At 42.3% G+C, this 19,264-nt stretch overlaps 1 protein-coding gene across 1 annotated transcript; it reads left to right on the top strand.

Moving 5' to 3' along the window:
• Positions 1-5,480: 5,480 nt before the first annotated feature.
• On the top strand, positions 5,481-18,999 carry mpzl3 (myelin protein zero-like 3). The gene is made up of 6 exons (XM_031861165.1): positions 5,481-5,744; positions 7,950-8,116; positions 13,303-13,516; positions 14,489-14,645; positions 15,876-15,945; positions 16,215-18,999. The coding sequence occupies exons 1-6, from the start codon at positions 5,648-5,650 to the stop codon at positions 16,293-16,295; spliced, it is 786 nt and encodes a 261-aa protein (XP_031717025.1). The 5' UTR covers positions 5,481-5,647; the 3' UTR covers positions 16,296-18,999.
• Positions 19,000-19,264: the final 265 nt, after the last annotated feature.

The raw sequence follows: 19,264 nt of genomic DNA, 5'->3' as shown, positions 1-19,264 counted from the left end.
GATGAATGATCCAACCTTCGCTCTCAACTTGGGACGACTTAAACCTGTGTGACACTAACCCTTTGTTCCTGCTGCTGTGCTTGTGTTGTCTGCTCATCTTTGTCCTGTCCTCATTGTGTGTGACTTATGCACATGCACGCACATACATAATTCATGAATATGTCATGCATGGATTCATATCACGCTCTGTGTTTGTGTGTGTGTGTGTGTGTGCGTGTGTGTGCTATGTTTCTCCCCCCGGTGCATGTCTCCCTCACCCCTCTGTGTGTGTCTCAGCCACCCATCGAGGGCCGTCCACCTGTATCTGTCAGAGACGTCCATAGAGATTGACAGTTCGGACGGCATGATCTCAGATGCCAGCACCAAAAGCATGAGCTCCTCGGAGGAGGAGGGCCCGAGCTCAGACGAAGAGGAGGAGGAGGACGACTCCGACTGAGGATGTAGGGACAGTCAGGGAGACAGAAAGACTGATGTGAAACCAGCAGGGAACCCCGCTGGAGGGATGCCCAGATGGCACCTGTGGATTTCGTTCCTCGGTTCTATCGAGCGGAGACCTGATAAAGACAGCGCTGCTGCCTCTGTGTCGAAAAACAAGCACATTGTTCAAGAATGGGAGGAAAATGGAAAGAAAGATATGTTTAAAGAGTAAGAACAAAGAGATTAGAGCATTGAAGGTCAAGGCTTCAGAAGCAGAGTCATTTTACTTTTGAGAGAATCCAGATATATCCACATGAAGGAAGAAATGCTGGATTTTACCTGTGAGGCTTCGGAAAAGAAAGGCATTATAATCCTGAAGCTGGCTACTGTGTCCTGAAAGGAAGAAGTGCCAAATCAGGCTCAACAACTAACTGTTGTCTCACACGGATCTTGTTAAGTCTTGCAAGGTTGAAAACCTTTCTTTGGTTGGCTTTATAGACAACAATAAGTCAAATCTGTGAGATTCTCGCTCACATGCTTTGCCAAAGCATTGTAGATGACGCAGGTCTCGCATTTATGCACAACCATACCTGCCAGTCGCAGAGACACACAGTCAGATCTGAAAACCCTTTGATTGCAACATGTCCTTAAGAGTCTTTTATCTCTCCGTGCATCTGTGAATGTATCACGTCTACTAACAAATGATATGTGTGTAGATTATTTTTTTCTTTCGATTTTTCTTTTACAGGATAAAACCAGAAGTATTTGATCACATTGTTAAAAAATGTCACTGTATGTGTTTGTTATAGAGCTTTTATATATATATATATAAAAAAGATTTTCTAATAAAAATGCCTTTAAATGTTTACCACATTGGGTCATGTTACATTTCACTTCACAGAGGTGATCTTGGCAGACACCAGCTGGGCCATAAATAATCACACGTAACTTGGGAAGATTTGAGAGAGCTCATCTATTATGTAAGAGAAGAATCTTGTTATCCATCATTTATTATGCACCATTATCTTGAATGCACTTCATCCAGTTGTGTGCTTATGGTGTGTCCGTCTGCACAGCTCTTCACTTGTTTACCTGTAAACATTACTGCAGTGAATCAGTGTTTAATTTGTTGCACGTCCAATATGTCTGCCTCTGTGACTGCTGGCTAGTTTATCGGATGAGAGTGTTCATGACTATGAATATGTTACTCGTGTTACACATCTTCGTGCTTGGGGGTTTGTGCGTTTGTGGGCATTGATCAAAGTCTATACCTGTGGGTGTAGCTTTAGTTACTGACCGACAGACCTAAAGTGTGTGTGTGTGTGAGTGTGTAGTTGTGGGCAGAGCATGGTTGACGAGCACTAAAAAGAGGGAAAGGAGGGGGGAGACAGAGTCTGTTTATCTAAGCTAAATAATTACATTTTGTTGTAGAGAAAGGCTACTAGTAATGAACTGATAAAACAACAGTGGGGTCTCTAGATAATCTTGTTTGTATCACCAAAGTGTCTGTTAATTACTCTGGCAGTGCGCAGACATTGGCCTCCTAATAATCCTGCCACTTCAGTAATCAATTGTGGGTGTGGAAACAAACATGTTTCAGGCTTATTAGAGTTCATGGGCAGAAACAATATGACAGTCACGTACGGGAAATCAACATTTTGTGGACGTAATGTGACAAAGATTTTTTTTTCAGCCTGGAAATGAATTTAATATCAGAACAGTTTAATATCTTAAAACCAAACATTGTAGAGAAGGCACATATGCTATTTTCTCCAGTGACAGCATGGCAAATAGACCAGAATGCAATGCAACACACGGAGCACTTTACATTTTGAGTGAAAACTATGACATTTTTTCTTTTGACTGTTGCTATGCGATCATCGCTGCTGTCACTCACTCCACCCAGACAAACACAAAAACACATCTGCGTGCTGCAAGTTCATGCCTGTTCTCTGATGATTGCCAAGTGGCAAATTTAGGAAAGTAGGGAAAGAAAATGAGAGATATTGAATATCTGTTGCTGCTGAGCAATCAGCTGGAACACCAGGCAGATATTAGCATGTTGTTCCCAACACCTCCTGTTTTAATGTCCTACCTGCATCAACATGATGGTAGCAGGCAATGCGAGCCAAACTCCTGGGAGAGGTGCTCTCAACCATTCCTTGTTCATGACTCATTTAACGAGCCATTCTCGGCCACAATGCGTTCGTTACTGCAACACGCGTGAATCCTTTCTGTAAGCAATAGGCTTTGTTTGATGAAGGGAGGAAGGACACATCGTTCTTTCTCTCTCTCTCCCACTTGGTCTATGTCTTGCTTCATCTCTCTCCCTTGATTTTTCCGTTTGCTGCATTCCACACCTTAGGAAGGGTTGTACCTGGCCCGTTAATGTGGAGAGGCACTAAATCCCTTCACACATACTTACACACTAACTCACACAGGCTTGGCACGACAGGTTGTGGAAAGAGAAAACAAATCACCTCACTGACCGTGCGACTGAATGTCGCACTGTGACTTATATGGACACCCCAACACACACACACACACACACCCATGTGCACTCAAACACTACAGTTACTAATCCATTCAATCAAAAGGTGGAGAGTCAGCTTTATTTGCCTTCGTGTACTGCATTGAGTAGGGCCTCCTATAGCTATTGTGCATGAGTAATGCTGCCATACTCATTTGTGACAGCCCTAAGAAAAGTGTCTGCATTATAACTTTAAAAATACACTGAGTGCACTGGAGTGCATTGGGTACAACTTTTCAACTATTCGGTACATAGAGTGCATATAAACTGATGAAAAGACAGAAAGGCTCTCACGTTTTCTTCGGCTGAAGTTAATAGTTACGTACACCGTCTGGCACCAACAATTTAAATCACCTTTATTAGTCCCCTCCCGTGTTGACAACAGAAGAACAGGTCTCTTGTTGACCAGAGTCGCCAGAAAACCAGTGAGTTGGGACTGAGAAGATTTCAGCCGAAACTGAGACCACTCTACTGTAACCAGACAGAGAGCCCCTGTATTCACACACACAATACGCAACACAATGTAATGGTGTGTGTGTGTGCGGGAGGACCCAGGTAAGAGGCATTCAACTTTATCTTCCAACAAAAGATGGGGAATCTCTGTCAAACTCAAGCAGATTACTCTGTGTAATATACACACAATACATGTGGAACGCATACGTTCTGAAAGCTCCCAGGTTAGGCAAGTCTTTTAACTCTGCATCTATAAAAAAAAGGAATTGGTATCTCCGCCCCAGTGTGGGAACTGTTACATAATATTGTTAACAGATGCAATACAAACACTGTGCTGGTGAATGAATGCGGGGAGGAGCAACCCTGCACCAATCTCTCTCTACATCTCCAGCATCCACAGAGATCGGCAGCGAGTTTGGAGTTTGGAAGGAACCGAACATAAACACAAAGGGCCGCCAGGTGAGAGCATGAGGCAAAAATGCTGTGTGCTTTACTGCACCTGTCTATGGGGGAATTTCTGGACCCCTGTCAAAAGGTAAACAGTGATAAAACTTTCACCCAAATTTCCTCTTCATTATGCCTGAAACTCACTGTCCAGACTGCTTTCTTACATTCATTATTTCCACATGGTCTGCGATTAATTGGAAGTTAGTTATGCATTCATTTTTATTTATTGTATGGCATCTCTACTTTCCACTTACTAGAGAGCCTCTAGGCATGGCTGCTTTTTAATTTTGAATCAAGTTAGGTTGCAAAGTTAATAATAAGCGTTTTGCTCATACTCATTAATTCTGCATCAAATTAGTTTTCTGCAACACGATTAGCTTTTTTTTTCAGAGTACACAGGATTATTTGTTTAGAAATTGTTTTTCTCGTGGCGCCATGCTGTTATGTATTTAACTCCAAATAAAACGCAGCTTATATAGGTTGTAGTTCTGGCAAACACTGAATCAGATTATGGCACACATCTGTTTTATACACAGTGTATTTCAGGGAGCAGGACCCAGAGTAACAGAGGATGCTGCTCTCATTCGATATCCTCTGATATGAAATGAGATGGGGTTACACAACACGACTACAGCATCTCTGTTGTCAGGATGGAGGAAACGCTGCAGGCAGACCAGATGGATGTAAAGATGTAACTGACATATCCAGCCCAAATCAAGGCATAAATAAACTTCAAAAGGACTCTGTATAAACATGTAGTGGAGAGATAAAGCATTACACCGGAGTGAAAATGAACCAGCAAAGGCTTCTCCCATTAGAGATAATTACAACAGTAAAGACAGGAGATTGGGGACAGGGATATGCCTAGAAATAGCAGGGGAGTCCCACTAGAGCATCCCTGGTTTCAAACAGAAGCTGGCTGGGGAGATAAAGTAAGGACTTGGCCTCTGGCCGCCACACAGAGGGGTCACACGAGGGTAAAGAGAATGTGTTGTATTTTAATATGTTTTTATTTTTACTCCACAGCCCAGGCCTATTTTGAAAGTCAAACTGCCTCACCTAACATTTCATTTTTCACAATCAACACTTGATGAAGGCACTTGCAAATGACAAGGTAGTATGTAAACCATATACTTTGGTGTTTCATTTTTACCTCTTTGCTTAGGATTTCATTAAACTCATTTTACAAAATGAGGAAGATCTTGGGTAGATAATAATTAGAATAAATATGAAACAAAAGAACTCATACCCTCTAAGCTAAAAAATAAATCCGGTTTGAATTGATCTTCAGTATGAGTAATTAAATCCCTCCATACGAAACATATTTGCCTTCTGAAAAGAACTAGAACATTATTATTATTATTATTTATGTTATCATCATTATTTTTTTATTAGAATTTATTTACATATTCACTTATGGGTTCTCTGTAATGTCCAAGTTATTTTTCAAAAAAGCAGCTTGCTAAACTCTAGTCCCTTTTACAAATGATTAGCAGCTTTAAGAGTCTATTTATTGTACAGACCCATATCATATTATTAAAGGACTTAATAGTTGATATAATGTCTCAGACAGCACACGCACATCATAGGGGACGTCTTCCTCCCTTCATTTAAGTGTTACAGTTAGATGTTGTTCTACTCTCAGGGATCCGTCCGCCACTTCCTGATACACCTGTTTGTCAGGTAGGGCTGTCCGCCCGCACAGTCTGCACAGGCGCCACGGAGAAACTGAGTCATGACCACATAGATAATGGACGGTTTTTTTCCAAAGCTTTGACGCAACTTGAGACTTCTATCGTCATGCGAGTGAACCCGTTTCCACAACTTAAAATGCGTCGACCACGTCGATGGACCGGCTCTCTGAACGTCTTACTGCTGTATCTTGTCGTCTTTCTCGGTGAGTAAAACAGGCCGCAGCTCCGCCATGTATCGCGCCTCTGTGCGTTTCAACACACCGGAGCGAAACTCCGTCTCACTGAATGTTTGTCCCCGGACGTACAGGCTACTAACCGGGTCGGTTTTGGAATTCCCTGTAACATGAGCTCACATTTAATTGTTCACGTTTAATTTCGATGCCAACATGAAAACAGTTGATCTACAGCTCAGTAAACACTGTCAAACTCCACGAAGAGACTGCCCCGTATTTTGTTTTTAGGTGGTTTGCGCAGTCTCTGTTTTAGCCTAATGACGCATTTAAAGTCATACATGTTGGTCAGTTGCTGATTTAAATTAGTTTTAACAAGTCAAAATAGCCCATTTAAATATATTCCAATGTAAGCTGCCTCTGAGGGGCTACAGGAGCAGATCAGTGTGAAAGAACATGCTCAGAGGGATCCTGACAGCAGGTATGCGGTGAGTTAAGAGCACTGCCTTTAAGAGCACCGTCTCTTTGCCAATTGCATTACAAACATGGCTCTGAACTGTGGGCAGCTGTTTAACTCCCTCTGAAATCCATCGGATCTGTTTTTTTGTTGTTGAAGTAATAAAAATGCAGTAATGGCTGCTGTGTGTCTTGGTCAGAGCACAGGGCTGCATAAAAAAAGATGTTGCTGCAGATTCGTATCATTATGGTTTGTCTTTATTTGATTAGATTGGGAACGTTGTCTGCCAGTAGACAATACATTTGATGCCTTCCTTCTCTCCTGTAATTGTTTTTTCTTCCTCTCTTAAAAATGTTATGTCCATTCGTCTTGTAGGAACTAGGTGTCGACATCACCACTGATGAGCTGCCAGCTTCCCGGTCCCACCACTAATTACTAGATCGACACAATCACGTCTTCAAGTTCAAGAGGCCCCTCTGCTTGATTTTCCACGTTTACAGAAGAGATAGCTTTGGTCATGTCGCATCGCTCACCCCCCCCGTGGAGGTCTTTGTAGATGAGTCGGGCTGATGGCGTGGTATCTTTTGTGTAGCGTGAACTTTGTCCTTATCACAGGCTATTTCAGGTCTCGGATGGAAAATGTGGTCAGTGTGAGACGGGATGTATCAGAACTGATAGTCGCTTCATCATTGGAGGAAAAAAGCAGTTAGAGGCTTGCGCTTTGAAATGGAGGACTGTTTTCATCTATGTCCAAATAGCCACACATGTGTATTAATGTCACAAATGGGGCATTGACATGCAAATATAACCAGTTTTCTATGTTGACAGTAAACAGCCAGGAGGGACAATGACACATTTTGACGGCACCTTGTGTTTTTAGCCGGCAATGTCCGTCCACCACTTGGGTCCAGACTGACATATCTTAACTATGGGATGGATTGCTGTAAAATAGCTAAAGATATTAAAGGACCCAAGAGGATGAATTCTAATGACTTTGGTGATCCTCCAGCTTTTCCTCTAGCGTGACCAGCAGGTCACAGCTTTCATTTATTCAAGGAAATAGCTTCATATCTACCAGTTGGATATAATAGTATAACAGCTATTCTGTGTTGTGGAGGAAAAGAGTTGTGCCTTCATCTTTGTCACTTTGTTGGTTGTGGATATATTATCCTACACCAGCTGGCCTGGCAAGCTTGGCTTCTACACCTCTCTTGAGTTATGGAAATCAACTGAACCCAGTATTTATTAGGAAAAGTGGCTTTATAATGACTCGATGTTATACAATATTGTAAAGCTGTCTTGTTCATGGGTACAGCCGAGCAAGCCCCTCGAGTATACTTTGTTGCGAACATTGCTTTGGTCGGCCTCCCTTTGCATTCTGAATAACGTGATAACAATGAAAAATCCAGAGACGCATGGTCAAAGCTCTATAAGCATGCCGAAGACAGACGTGTAGCGATCGGATACAACGAGAGAGGCTGGTGAGGAACTTGTGTGAGAATTCCTTCAGTGTTTATCTGGAGGAATTTGCTGTGCCGACACTTTCACATCACCGCATTGCGGGTATGTATGTGCTGTCAGGTTTGTTTAGTCACTAACTCGCAGTAAGTGAGTAAAATGTCTCACTCACAATGTGTCCTCCTTTCTTTTTGTCCATGAAGGAAAAGGGGGCTCACCCAGACATGTAAATCTGCTCCCATCCCCTTTCCCTTTTTTCTTTTTCATCCTTTGTCGCTCTAACGTCATCTTTTTGTACGCTCCTTCTCTCCTCCGATCCTCAGCTCCGTCCCCGGTCTCCTCCATCATAGTGAACACCCCGGCAGAGCTCCATGCATCTAAATTGGACGCCGTCACATTGTCCTGCACTTTCACTTCCACCAGTAGGCCGACCAGTAAGATGACGGTCGACTGGTCCTACAGGCCCCAGAGTGGAGGGGCTCCACTGACGGTGAGTAGACATTTATCAGAACAACTGTCAACAAAAATGAATGCTTCTGTGGCTGCACTGTACAGTACTGTCTCAATAAGAGCTGAAACGATTGGTTGATCAGGATGATAATCCATCTATTGTTTCACTCATTTAAAAATCACTGCTTCCAGCCTGTAAAATATTTGCTACTTTTCTTTGCACACTATGAAAATACTTTCAATATTTAGGATTTGTTTGCCTGACGAAACAAGTAATTTGCAGATGTCACCTTGTGCTTCTGACAGAGTTACATAACATGATTTAAAAACAGGACAAAATCCCCCTCCTAATATATGTTCAACAATTAAAACAATCACTAGTTGCAGCCTCAATTAGTTTTAACCGCTATAATGTTTACTGAACTTTCGGTGCTGCTAAGTTATTTCCATTTATTTAGTAAGATTGCTCAGGTATGTGACCTCCATGGCTCCCTCTGTACAAACATGACTTGTTTGAATATCTGGCTGCTTTATTTGCACATTCGTGGCTGGCCTGACTCTTGATTCCTGAACCCTCAGGAGCCCGTGCACCCTGAAGCAAACTCCTCAGCCCAATGTGTGTACTAATCAGCTTTATTTATTAACATCACTGTTGAGCTAATGTGCAGGTCTATGCCCATTCACATTCCACAGCCCAGCCTTTATGTCTTCTGGAGGAAATCCCGGCTGGTCAGCTCCCATAATACCCCTCTTCCTATGTGGTGATCTCGTGGTCTTGTTCGAAGTGCCTTCAGATGTTTCCTTCTCAACCCGTAACTGCACTCAGTCCTCTAACCCCGCACAGTCCGCGTTCAGTTTCAGCGACCAAGCCACTAAAAATCCACCACATAATTTAAGAAGTTCCATTTGTATTTGAAGATAGCCATCGAGTGTGGTATTGTGTAATTGCATTTGGACCATGGGAATCCATAGTGTGGTGGCGGCAACCCTATATGCTCTCATTTCCTATAGGAGCACTCAGGAGTTAAGTGGAGGCTAATGTTTTGTGGCTCTGCTGTTATGGAGTGCTGTTGGTTTAGTCATTAAGATGCAGTTGTTTGGCGTGTTGAGGGAGGAGAAGAGGAAGGGCTTGGTACACATTGTGTGTGTGTGTGCGTGTGCGTGTCAGTAGTATCAGTCAGCAGATTGCGTGGTATTACTCCACAAAACTGGTATTCCTAAGAAAGGTGTACCGGCTGCTGCCTGAGGAAACGCCGCAGCAGTGCCTGTACGTCCTTCAAGCCACGACTAGTTTGTTGTCTTTATCACAAATTAAATAAGCGTGGCAGTTTCTTAACACGGCCCAAAGATGCAACCAAGTATGGAAGTTTTTTTTTTTTTTCCTTTCTGTTTCTCAGCCTTCATTTACTTTCCATCCAATTTCATTAACGGTTCTGGCAGGTTGGTTGGCCTGTGTGTCCCCAGTCGTATATCACACTGGGTAAGTGGGTAAGACCATGAATACGCATGTGAAAAGCGCCGTCAGAAAATACGATTTTCTTTTTTTTTTTTTTTTTTTTTTTGCAGCCCAAGCTTTCGTATCAATCTGTATTGCTGCAGTGCTTCAGTGACTTGCATAATTACCTCAGTCCTGATGAGAATTCATTTATTTAGATCGGAGCGGAGAGGCCGAATGTTCAGTCAAATATCAGCCGATGGTAATTGGAGGAGTTGGCAATTTAATTGAGCGGAGTATGGGTAATAAATCAATTAAGATGATGGAAAATTCAGTCGGGCACTGTTTTAAATGTGCCGAGTCATTGGAAGCTTCTGTCTAAATCATCGTCTGGATTTGTAGAATGGTTTGACCCCAGGTGAAAACAATCCAGAAGCCATGGCCGTGTGGGAGCGTTTCCCATGACTTTAAAAGGATCACTGGGTCTAATGTTTGTTTCCAGACTGAGCAGACTCTCACGTAGCTGCTCTCATGCAGGCCGAGCTTTGCCAAGTCCTCAAATGATCAGCCAGGCCTACGATCAGTCCCTCAGACAAACGCAGCTGATAGACGCGCCGTTGTAAAACTGTATCAGTGTCCCTGATTGTTCAGATTGATTCTGTTTTAAAAAATTCTCTTTTTATGCCTCAGTTTATTAAAAGGCCATACACCGTTATCTATGTTGACATTATTCCTTGTGTGTAATTCTACTCTCTTCACATACTGTACAATACCGAGGCGTACAAATGTTTTAGAACCCAGTGTGATGCCATGTGGAGACCGGATTATCCAAACACTGATTTGACACATTTTCAATAAGATGGAAGTTTATTTTTCCTCATATTTTCATGGATAGTACATTACATATACACGTACTTTCCTTGTCTCGATATGCTCCGCTACTGTTTTTTGTAAACCATGTATTGCTTTTCATTGTTAGAAGATCATGCCCTTGGTTGCCTGTTTGCATCGGTGACTGTGACTGTGTTCGTCCACGGCTAATCTCGCGTTCTGCTGCAGCAAACTGCATAATATTTTGGGTGGCCAGTTATGGTTGCGGTGACTCACATTTTTCTGTAAACATCTCTTATTTCCTGTTTTATATCACCATTGACAGCCTGCTTTTATCTACTGTTCGTAGTCGAGCATTGAGACGTACAGCCGTGTTTCTTTCTGCGAAGAGATTCGTTGGTATTTTGGTGGAAAATGGCTCTTGACGTTGAGAATAGACGTCTCGGGAACACGTCTCGTCTGTTTCTGCCGCAACGTCACTCATCTACCACTTTGGTGCTTTTAATAACTAAAATGAAATACTTGCAGCAATTAAACACTCCTCAACCAGTAGATGCGTTTACATCTGCGGAAAAAAAGAGCGTTCAATGTTGATAAAGCAGCACTACCTGTAAATCCGTCTGCGTTTATCTATAAGTTAATATAAGGGATTCTTGTTGTCCTCAGCTGATTTCTGCTGTGTGAAAAGCTTCTACTTCAGTTCATCAAATCCCTGCAGCCATCTGCAGCACGACAAATATGTTGAGAAATCCGCAGCATCCGATTTGAGAAGCCAGAGTGCAGTGCAGTTATGCGCAGCGTCCGCTGTACAAATGACACCAGGCTGCTACAGAGGAACCACACGCATCAGACTGGTGCATGATAACTCTTGTGAGAGACCTTGGACTACTGGAGCTCATTATTTACGTGCACCACGGCCGCCTTTCCATTCCTTCAGAATACATAAATCTTCTGTTCATGTTTTATTCGTGAATACATTCAGAAGCAAATGCTGCAGTGTCACATTTTAAGATATGTTGCCATTTACAGTGTGAAATAAAGAAACATTTTGACTGAAGTAGCATCGTGTTGATGCGATCATGTACACTGCTTCACCAAACTACTTTTAATTCTTTGCTTCAATCATCATTGCACCATCTCGGGGGTTTTCAACCTTTTGTAACTTAAGGCCCACAAGCTCATTTAGATATATGAATAACTAGCTTTTTGAATTACCGAATTCTTTTATTTTTAATTTAATCTAACCGTTTGGTCAGTACCTCCGCTGCCCTCTAGATGGTGCTCTGATGCCCACCAGTGGGTCCCGGCCCAGTGGTTGAGAACAGCTGCTTTAATTAACTGATTAAAAAAAACTCCACGCCATCTGCCTCATGATGCAGATTTGTGCCCCGTCCAGATAACATGATTTCATGGAGAAGGCGACGTTTCATTCGTTGAGCTCTTGTCGTCATGCACTGTGATTGGCACAGCTGTTTCAGAGGGATGAGAACAGTAATGTGATTGGCTGACCACACCCTCTGGTTTAGATTCCTCTTCACCCGGCCCTTTTGCACTTTGCGCTGCTGCACCTACATGGGTTAAAATAGCAGGTGTGCTCGGAGACACCCACACAGTCTGTTCCACCAATACGTAGTTGCACTTGTGCAATTAAAATGTGGCTCTATAGTTTTAATGTGAAAGGAGCTGCATAGATTGGTCGGCTGCAAAAACATCGTTTACACGTTTTTAGAGGAAATCGATAACTCTATTCTGCTGCAGCTCTGATTTTATCCTGCAAATAATTTAAAAGCCATTTATGTGACTCAACCAGCTCAGTACAAGACGTAGTGAGCAGAGTAATGACCAGTCACTCGTATTGCGTTACTATTTCTTCATCTTAAAGTTAGGGTTGGCAACTAGCAAGAGTACGCTAGATTTAAAAAATGATCCAACCTAAAAATCCAGCTCCAAACATTGCTAAATCGAGCAAGAAAGTTGCCAAGTCGGCAACACTGACAGCCCGTCCCTTCATGCTTCCCTCAAAGGGCACAACCCGCTAATTATAATTATGGACGTCAACATATCATGATGAACTTTAACAACAAACTATTGTAAGTACTCTCAGCTGTTCTATTGCAAACCAAGTCTACCTACGGGTACAAATAACAGTAACCTGAACCTGATAACACGTATTAAACACAAACTCTACTCTCTGAGTTTACTGTGTGAAAAACGTATATATTGTAGTATCTCTACGTTTCCATTTCCCCTTCTCCACACACACACACACACACAGCACACTCACACTCAGGATGTCATGTTGTGGAGAGGTCTGGGTCAGCTTGGCGTGGGAGTAATGACGAGATGGAGTCCGCTCTTGAAAACACAGACTTATGTGGTAAATGTTAAACTAAATTCAGATTTGGAGATACCTGTAGTTCTGAATTTCTCTCTCTCAGCGAGACTCGTGCTCACACACATGCAAGTTCTTGGCCTTGTGCTCGATCAGAATTTGATTGGTATTTCTTAGACTGAACAGGCAGCGCTCTTCACTCTGCTATCAACAATATTGCCAAAAGAAAATGTCCCACCACCATCTGTCCTGCCACCTGTTGCTCAGACACTTTCCCTCAGGCAGAAAAATTACAAGTTAGATTTAGGAGTGATGATGATTCTTATTATATGCAGTCTGAAGAAGAGAGCTGATCGTTGAGATACAGTTTACTTAGGTATTGCCTTCCAGATGAGACTGCTATTCATGATGATAAATGCATAATACATCACCGTTTTGTCACTTTTTCTTCCCTGAATCTTGCCTTACCTGATGTGTTCGTCACTAAGGCCATCTACTTTGTTATTTCTCCTTCCTCCCAGCACCAAAACACGGTGTTACAGCCTTGCCCACAGCACACTCTATTCGACCACACCCATATGTTTCATGCAAATAAAATATATATATATATTGTTTCTCCCCTCTCCAGTTTTTCCACTTCTCCTCACGGGCGTTCCTTCCGCCTGACGGTCAGTTTGTGGGTCGCATCCAGTGGAAGGGAGTCCCGGCGCGCGGGGAAGCTTCCATCTCTCTGATCAACGCCACGCTGAAGGACAACGGGACGTACACGTGCTCCGTCAGAAACCCCCCCGACGTCCACGGGTCGCCAACCTCGCACACGGTGCTCACTGTCACTCCTAAAGGTACAATGGTGCACATGCACGCATGCAAAAAGTGAACAAGCGGGGCCCATTTCTTCACACAATGTCATAATTCTTCATCTCCATATTTAACCTCTTACATTTGGAGTTCCTCCAGTTGCGAGCACACTTGAATGCCTGTAACTTAGCTGGACTCTTATGATACTTTCTGGAGTCCTTATAATATATCATATTTATCTTTCTCGACATGTATGATATTAAATCACGATCACTGGTGTCTGGATTTGGCTTCTTTTTTTTTTTTTTTTTTTCTCTCGCTATAAATTGCATACTGTGTATATGAGGAGACGGGCCTGAGAGGAGGAAGTTTAACATTCCCTTGCCAGCCTCATATTTTTCAATGGCAGCCTAATCCAAACATCTATTTGGTGTTTGTGTTAGCCTGTCATGATGTTAGCCATATTGGACTGTAGATTAGAGGCGGGGATGTAGTGGAGGGTAACTCACCACATCGAAGTTACAGATCTAAATGTTTCTGACCTAAATAGATGATGATTAAACTAAGATAAATGACAACAGGGGTTCTTTTTGTTCTGGTTAACGTAGATATAGCGTGTTCATTGATGAGCTTTGGAGTTGCTGTTTCCCTCTGGTTTAAGTGTTTATGCTAAGCTAAGCTAACCGGCTCCTGCTTCAGCTTCATATTTACCATACACACGTGAGAGTGGCATCGATCTTTTCATCCAACTCTCTCGAAAAAACGCATTTTCCTTTAAGTAGCTTTTTTCATAATAGTTTTGTCTTGTTTTGGTGGTCGTCATATTTCTGTTATTAAATTGGTGATTATTTAATGCTAACAAGACACGTGTAGAACTGCTGTATGTGCTGTGTATGTGGTGTACATGTCCAGTTTGTATGTGAAGGTAATGCGTGTGTTGGTGAGTGCGGCGTGACGCGGTTGTCACAAACTAGCTTGTTAAAGTGTTTCTAATGACCTCACATCGTCGTCCCCAGTGCCCAGCATTCGCTTCTCTGACGTTGCGGTCCTTCTGGCTTTCATCCTTCTCCCCTCCGCTATCATCACCCTCATTCTGATTGGACGGATGCTCTGTCCCAAGAAACAGCACAGCCCATCGCAGGCTTACAGATCGCCCATTGAGGTCACAGAGGGGTGAGTAGATTTACTCAACCAATCACTGCTGTGGGTCTCCTGGGGGCAATCCTAGTCATTGCAGGCTTTGATGGTTATAAATGTGCATCTGCAATGCTAATTCGATGAAGGTTAAACAAGAATTTAAGTGTGAGTTTAAGGTTTGATTTGTTTCAGCTTGTTGTAGAAAGGCGCTGTGAATCAGTGAGGAGTCCAGCAATAAAAAAATCTGCAATTAGCTGATTTACAGGCAGGTTTTTAGTGTAGCAAGTTACTCCCTGTGGTTTGAAGTCACACGGGAGCTGTGCTTGCTCTTTTGACTGATGTAATACCGGAATATAAATGTTAAACAAACCAGTGCTACTCTGTAACGCATGTTTAACAGATTGCATAAATAACATGGACAGGATTATTTGTGCAGCAACTCTAGCTCTCTTTAGGCCCGGTGTTTTTGTTTTTCATTATGTAAAAAAAAAAGTCTATTCATTGTTATTTGTTTTTTGGGACCACTCTGCAGCTATATCATTGCCTTTTCCGTATATATTGAGGTACTCTAATCTGCAGTGCTGCCAGAATCTCTTTTCCATTTTTCATTATTTCTTTATTTGGAGTTCCCAAAACCACAGTGAGATGATCCTGTTACAAAATGCACTGAAGTATAGTCTTACAGCAGGACATTGGGCACATTTCTGAAAGAATAGTGGGAAACATGCTTATTCTCTTTATTGCCCAGAGTTGGATAGATACGACTCGGTGTGTGTATAGGTAAATACTGAGTATAGAGATGCACCGGTCGACTGGCTACAGGTCGACATTTACACACACGTGCCTCATGATGGTTTTACCTCTCTCTCTCACACACACACACACACACACACACACACACACACACACACACACACACAGCGGAGTTTGTTAACCTCGACCAGGGCCACGCTAGCTGTTTCCTCCTGTTTCCAGCCTTTATGCTAAGCTAAGTAACTAGCTGCTGGCTCCAACTTTAGGAAAGTTAATTAGCAAATTTCCCAAAATGTTAGAATTGTGAGAATTGGATTAAGTCATTGTGCTGAATTCAAGTAATTATTTGGTGTAAGTCTGTGAAAATGCTGAGCCGTAGCTTGATGTGTTTGTGTTTAGAGCAGATATGAAGTACAGTGTCAAAATGTAACGGGCAGGCTTTTTTTCATGGCACTTGTGAGTGTGATGATCGTCATTACTAACCATGTGTGCTGTCCATTCTGCATTCATCAGAGAGGAGTACGCTGTCCACCCAGCGGAGCCCAAAGCAAAGAGGGCCACGTGCTGTCAGCTATATCTGATGGTACGGTTCAGAACGTTTCATTTTACGTCAACCCATAAATAACTTAATAAGACATGTCTGCCAGATCCATTTCATGTTAAATTTTACATGCCCTCTATGTCTGACAACAGGACTTCAGGGTTTATAAAATATTGATTTTTCCAATGGAGTTGTTTTGTGTGTGTGTGTGTGTGTGTGTGTGTGTGTGTGTGTGTGTGTGTGTGTGTGTGTGTGTGTGTTTCTGACTGTACGTAGCTTTATCTGACACTCTGGTTTTCTGGTCCGGCCAGGACTCGGAGGATGAAGACGAGTATTGCGACCTAAAAAAGAGGCCTCCTGTGGATGACGAGTATGCCGAGTCTCAGTGCTAGACAAACCCTGCTGGTTGGGAGCCGTAACTGCTTAAACCTGCTGGTGCCTCACACGTGGGAGGTACTGAATGCAAATTAATGCTGGATCCATGTCTTCTTTGCCACAGTCAACCACTGACTCATTCACTTTGGTGATGTTTACTCTAGGTGGTGACCCCTTTGGAATAATAATTTCCTGTATACCGTTGACTACAAGCTCCTAGATTTTCTAGGGCAAGCCAGAGGGCTCAATTCCTAAATTTTAGAGCTCGTAGTTGATGAGATATTGTCTGTTTGCTCTGTCTCGACAGGTAAGCAGCTAGTGTCATTCTGTCAGCTCCCACCTGACCCTGTACATACAAACACAAATGAGCACCGTGTATTTTTATATCTTGATGATTTATGTGTGTCACTTTCTTATTGTGAAGGAGATGGATGCGTGTTTTTTGTCTAATTTATTGCCTGTGTCAGAGTGTTTATATGAAATCTGTCGATGCCTTTGTTGAGCTGTACTGGAACATTTCTGTTATATTCTTAAGGTTTTGGACAGAAAACAAAATGCTTTGATTTTGAGTCGGCTATGACAACATAGTACTGTTTATGCCATACGTTGTGTATACAGTATATTTCTATATTTTCAGTGTCTGTACATAACTCTACCGTGTCATTATTTCAACATCAGCAGTCGATGTGTGTGTGTGTCACCTCAGTATATTTGATGTCTGAGTTTGGATGTGGTGTTTCATGGATGAGATGATTTCATGTGATATAACAGGATTGAACCTTTGTTTTGGATGCACAGCTTTGCTTTAATTACATATATGTTTTTGCCCAAATGAATAGTTAAGGATCAGATTCTTCTGGCTTCGTGATGGATGATCATGATTGTTTTTACAATGGTTCTTCCAGCGAGTTAATAAAGATACTTTGCTCATTAAATTGGTGCAACTCTGTTAGCGAACCGAGACGGTTTGTTGGTAAAGCTTATACGACCACCATTTTCTCCTCTGCTCTCTCTTTGTTTTTGAGCTTTTGCACTATTCATGAACGTTCTTAAATATTCCTTTTAAAAGTCATCGGGACACGCTGGAGTCTCAGAGCGTCACTCACAATTGCGGCAGCATCTGCTTCATCCGCGCAGTCGTGTGGCTCTCAAGTCATAAAGAGACCTAATAAAAACCCTCCAATGAAACACACAGTAACCCGTAAGTCCTCATTCTGTCATTTCTTTTACATTCCTCATTCAGCTCCATTCATGCCCTCTAGGTTTTAATAATTCACATGCTGCTATGGTGGAACAATTATCATTCCTGCTTCACCTGAACTACCATGGCAACAGCTTACTCATGTCAGACGGGGACAAAAAAAAACAATATTGAAGGAAGAAAAGATGCAGCCGACTGCCTGGGCTCGGTGTTGGGGAGGGGTCATTCTGAAGGAACAACACAGAAATACAATACAGAAATACACAGAACAACACAGAAATACAATCGGTCACGTTTACAGATTTACTATCAATGCAGGTCTGCTCAGCATTTCTTCTAAATGTTCTATTAAGCCAGAATGTTTGTGTTTTATCAACTTGGATTCTCTCTTTGGGTTTAGCAGAGAGGAGGATCAGCGCTGTAGATTTACCTTATTTATCCAAAAGTATTCTGGCTTCGTTACTGGGGGGGGGGGGTCTTGGGATACAGGAAATGTTGGTCCAAATCTTAACGGTGAAATACAAAACTCTCCTAAACGGCAGCATTTCGAGGAAGCCTGACCCACCGACGATGGCTGAACCTCAACACCAGCTCCACCCCTGCCTCAGAAAGTGAATTGATTAGTGATGTCAACGTGTGCCTAACACCTTGGTAAGTAGATGAAATGACCAGTTTCACACATCTATTCAGTGCTTGAGTTTGACAGTTTCCTCAGGTAGTAAATTGGCGGTTACCGGTATGTATCAACACTGGTTTTATCTGCACTGTACTGCAGGTTGTCACCATACAATATTAGTGATTATAATAGAACTTTGGGGTAAAAGCAAGACAGTGTACTTTCTCTTGAGTCAGCACATTGTGTCTTCATGGAATAACACCTGTGTGACATTGTGTGAGTGCAGCTGGGTTGGATGTAGAGAGTCCCAGAAGTGGGACACCTGGTCCAATTTCATTTCATTCCAGCTGGTGGGAAAAACCTTTGATTTCCATCCTCTGGGTCATAGTCCTCTGCTGTCTGGGATCATACTGAGACAAGAGAGGAACGACGGCTGGTCAGCAAGTTGTTTATGGCTAAACTAAATGTTCAAAACTAGATATTCGCTGCAAAGCAAATACTTAGGAACTAATAACAATGCACCGAGACAATTTATCTGCTTCCCGATGACTCGGTTAATGAGTTTTGAATATTAGTTGCATGTTTTAAGTCTACCGTGAACAATGTAGACTGGACAAGGAGTCAAATACTTGATGCTGACATCTAGGATACATTTCACAGTAAAGGTGTATAAGAAAAAAAGATCGATGGATGTATGAATCCATGACTATCACTTTAATTGACACATTTTGTTATGTTCTCTGATTGGATGGCTAGTTGAGTATTTCAGTATATTTGATGCGGTGGTTTCTGGATTTGGATAGAGTCACTGTGGAATTAGTGCGCTACACGAATCCTAATTTGTTTGAAAATAAAGGAAAAGAAAACGTAGTAAGATAGTGGAGATATAAAAAAAAAGAAAAGAAAAAAGTAAGTCGTGTGTGTGTATATTTATGTTATCTGTTCTTTTACGCTGAACTGGCCACGGATTCATCGTCATATTTAACCATCCAGGCATACAATGGCTTCATTGTGATTCTTCCTTTTTTGACATCTGGTCTAATCAAACTCCTGCTCACTGATTGTCAGTCGTAGTTCCTCTCCAACGATGCTCAAGAAGATCTACTCAGCAGTGACTCATCTTCTTATGTGTGACATTTTGGCAACTTCCACTTATTGTTTCCCTCCCA

This window comes from Anarrhichthys ocellatus, unplaced genomic scaffold (genome assembly GCF_004355925.1).
Source record: "Anarrhichthys ocellatus isolate YVR2014 unplaced genomic scaffold, GSC_Weel_1.0 scaffold24, whole genome shotgun sequence".
Lineage (NCBI taxonomy): Eukaryota > Metazoa > Chordata > Actinopteri > Perciformes > Anarhichadidae > Anarrhichthys > Anarrhichthys ocellatus.
The sequence above is the reverse complement of the archived record's forward strand: the minus strand, read 5'-3'. Positions and strand labels throughout refer to the sequence as shown.